The 3,405-nt window shown below is 40.5% G+C and overlaps 1 protein-coding gene across 1 annotated transcript; it reads left to right on the top strand.

The window, feature by feature from the left end:
- Positions 1–415: 415 nt before the first annotated feature.
- Positions 416–2,641, top strand: LOC119742651 (peroxisomal membrane protein 2-like). Its single transcript, XM_038218794.1, has 4 exons — positions 416–618; positions 1,375–1,552; positions 1,998–2,117; positions 2,346–2,641. The coding sequence occupies exons 1-3, from the start codon at positions 458–460 to the stop codon at positions 2,103–2,105; spliced, it is 447 nt and encodes a 148-aa protein (XP_038074722.1). The 5' UTR covers positions 416–457; the 3' UTR covers positions 2,106–2,117; positions 2,346–2,641.
- The last annotated feature ends 764 nt before the right edge of the window (positions 2,642–3,405 follow it).

The following is a 3,405-nucleotide window of genomic DNA, read 5'->3' as shown; positions in this document are numbered from 1 at the left end:
GTGACATTTTGATATTTATTGACACATTTGAACATTTGGCAATGACACCTCTTGAATATCAGCAGGTTTGATTTTGTAGAAAGAGGGCAAGGTTTTGATTTATGAGGGGTTAAAGACGACGATGACAAACGGAAAATAAATTTAAAAAGCAAGATGGCGAACTGCCAAAAAAGGTAGGAAAGTCACATGTTCTTTGAAAGTGCTGTCAAAATTATAACTAACATGAGTTTGTCTGAAGAAAAAAGACTTCTTTAGCTTCCAAAGTCACTTTGGTACTGGACAGTCATCTGCAAAAGTCAGTTTTGAAAAGAACTCGCACAAAATAGAGGTGTCCTAAAAGTAAGGATTACCATTCAGATAATTATAAAGCTTCCTATATTGTTCAAGTTACTTCTGATAACTCTTAGTGTTTTGTTTAAATTTAAGTACATGTAGGCCTAAGTTCTAGTTTAAACACATGGTTAATTTGCTTGATTTTTTTGCCAGTGGAGCCATTCATTCGTCAGTCAAAGCTGGCAACATCGTTGTACAAAAACTCTCAGAAGGCTCGAAGGTGCCGATAGCCTGGAAAGGCTGGAGATACATAGGACTAGGACTAGGAGCATTTGCTGCCATTGGGTGAGCAAAAGGAGTCAGGAGTGACCACGCCTCATCTCATAGCTCCGACGCCTCATAAGTCCAAAACAGCGCTTGTCCATTGTCGGACTTATGAGGCGTCGGACATGAGGCATTGGACTTATGAGGTTTACAATTTATTTATTCCGCCTCATAGGTCCGACGCCGCATAATTCCGACGCCGCATAATTCCAACGCCACATAAGTCCGAAACAGCATTTGTCCATTGTCGGACTTATGAGGCGGAATTTATGCCTCATAAGTCTGATATTTCATTGTGTATAGTCTTTCCACAGAAGTATATATTTATCAAAGGCCATAAACTTTTCCAAAGTCATATCCTCAGCTGTAATGGTATTTTATCAATGTTGCATCGGTAGATTATGTCAACAAATGCATTACGTAAGGCATGCGTATAACATGTAGTTGAGGTCAAACCTGTCTAAATGGCTGAAACAAATCAAAATTCTGATGTAGAAAAACTTGCAACTCAAATTGCATGTTTTTAATTTTGTAAAGGCAAGTTTGCTGTGTTCCATTATTTCAAATCCAAAATTTATTCACTTTTTAACCAAACAACCAAACAACCTGTTTGTAGACTGTTTTCCCCGCTTATTTTTGTCAATGTCTACAATAATTGGAGCCGGGGTAATTTCAATTAGGGTTGGAATGTATTTAGATACAAAACTTTGACTGACAGCCTTATACTCCAGAAATGCATTCTCATCATTTGCCATTTCTTCCCGGTTTACAAAACAGAATTTCCTACGTATGTGTGGGTCCCATCACACATTACCTCTATCGATGGCTTCATTGGGTTGAGGCACATCTTCCAGGCAAAGACAAAGTTTCTCAGATCTTGAAGGTGATCGTGGACAGACTATTCAGTGGACTGCCCTTCCTGCTGGGATATCTCTACTGCATCAGGAGGTTTGAGGTGAATGAATGTATTTAACCCCAACTCCCCAGCATAATTTACTAGGAACCATACTCATCCAGGCAAAATTCCAACACCCACACTAGGGGCTAGACGGTGTTATGGTTTGATACGCGATACCCTCTTGCCGCCGCAAGAGGGTGCTATCACGACTGACCAATATAGCTCACGGACTTGTCAGAACAACGTCTAAGGAAACTCGTATTGGTTGTGTAATGCCGGCAACAGAATGCAATAGATACCAGCAGGAAGAAACAACATGTGTTTGCACAATCAAACAGAATTCAATATGGCCCTTATTTTCCCATTGCCTGCTGAATGCAACAGACGCCAACGTGATTCCAGCAAGCAAGGTGTTTTCCACTCAATCCAACAGGATCCTGTTGGATGGAGGAGGGTTAGAGTTTCAATTTGCATTTCAAATTTCTCTGCATTGTTTCGCCAGGGCAAAAGTCACCAGACTGCAGTGGATGATCTCGAGCAGGCCATCTGGCAAGCTCTCAAGAAGATCTGGATGGTCTGGACCATGGTCCAGTATGGCAAAATCAATTAAGTCCCACTCCAGGTCAGTAATTCAAACAAACAAAATCTAGGTGTGCCTACGTGTGCCTGAACCCGAATGTCTTACATTAGGACATTTTAACTCAGTGTCTCATTCACTGATTCAGTCAGTTTGTTGAGCAATATTTTGGCATTGACCAATTTTCAAAAATCTTTCAGGATATTTAAAAGGACACTTATTTTATTAATGCAATTTAACATTTTTCAACTTTTCTTTGTATCACAAATGCAGTATCGAGTACTCTTTGCTAGTTCTGTTGCCTTCATCTGGTTTCTCTACATAGCTGTCGTAAGTATACACCTGGACAAAGAAGGCTGTCAACTGAGTTGAAGAAGGCCATCAACTGAGTTGGGCAGGCCTGAAGATTTCGTTTGTAGGTGCCAATTGATGATTCATTCACAACTTGTGTCAGATACCTTGTTAATGTAAATTCATGCAAGGCTGATTCTGAAAAAATGTTGAAGTGCTGATAAGGCCAAAAAAAAAAAGTCTCCGGTTTCTGGTATGGAGCTTGCCCCAAAAGTGGTGCGGCGACGCGTTTTTTTTTTTTTTTTTACCTGTTTTTTTTTTTTTGGGGGGGGGGGGGCTTCAAATGTCGGCTGATGACTGCAAATGGTACCCGCCTAAACTTAGTGCAAATATATGGGAGTCCAGAGAGGCCACATAAATCTTATTCTGGATCATAACCACATCTAAAAACACGTTAAAATTGTGCAGCAGCAGAATTCCAGTCAAACCAGTGAGTTTGACGGTTTTGAAACATCATCTTGTATTGAAAAAAAAAAAATTTCATTTTGCCGACGCGCATGGCTACGGTGACGCACGCGCATACCAGAAACCGGAGACTTTTTTTTTTTGGCCTAACATAGAATCATTGCTCTTTCAATGAGTTCCTATATAGTAACCATCATTCTCAGATGTGATGTAAAAGAAAAAAAAAATTGGCACATCTGTCATAAAGGCATATATACTGCCAGTAGTAATAGTCGTGCAACAATGAAAGTTACTCATTTTCACAATACAATCCAGATTATTAGAATAACAAAGGCCCATCGTTGTTCATGCAAATGAGACTGCAGGGCTTACTGCCGACCCACAAGGGCGGATCCAGAACACAATTTTTGGGGGGGCCAAAAAAAGTTTTGGTCCCCCCAAAAAGTGGGTCTAAAAAATTACGGCGTGGGGTTCGGGGCCCGCTAGGGCCCCGAAAAATTTTTGGATTCTAGATGCTCTGTGGTGCGATCTGAGGCAATTTCTGACCACTTTAACCAATTTTTTTGAGGAAAAGATG

This window comes from Patiria miniata, unplaced genomic scaffold (genome assembly GCF_015706575.1).
Source record: "Patiria miniata isolate m_02_andy unplaced genomic scaffold, ASM1570657v1 HiC_scaffold_6, whole genome shotgun sequence".
NCBI classification, from domain to species: domain Eukaryota; kingdom Metazoa; phylum Echinodermata; class Asteroidea; order Valvatida; family Asterinidae; genus Patiria; species Patiria miniata.
This window is presented reverse-complemented; position numbering and strand designations above follow the sequence as displayed.

What these genes read in the sequence shown, in the direction of transcription:
- LOC119742651 (XM_038218794.1), top strand. Translation starts at nt 458, where the DNA reads ATGGTTAATTTGCTTGATTTTTTTGCCAGTGGAGCCATTCATTCGTCA. An exon ending in GGAGCATTTGCTGCCATTGG is followed by an intron (nt 619 to 1,374) that starts GTGAGCAAAAGG and finishes TTTACAAAACAG; the next exon opens with AATTTCCTACGTATGTGTGG. An exon ending in ACTGCATCAGGAGGTTTGAG is followed by an intron (nt 1,553 to 1,997) that starts GTGAATGAATGT and finishes TTGTTTCGCCAG; the next exon opens with GGCAAAAGTCACCAGACTGC.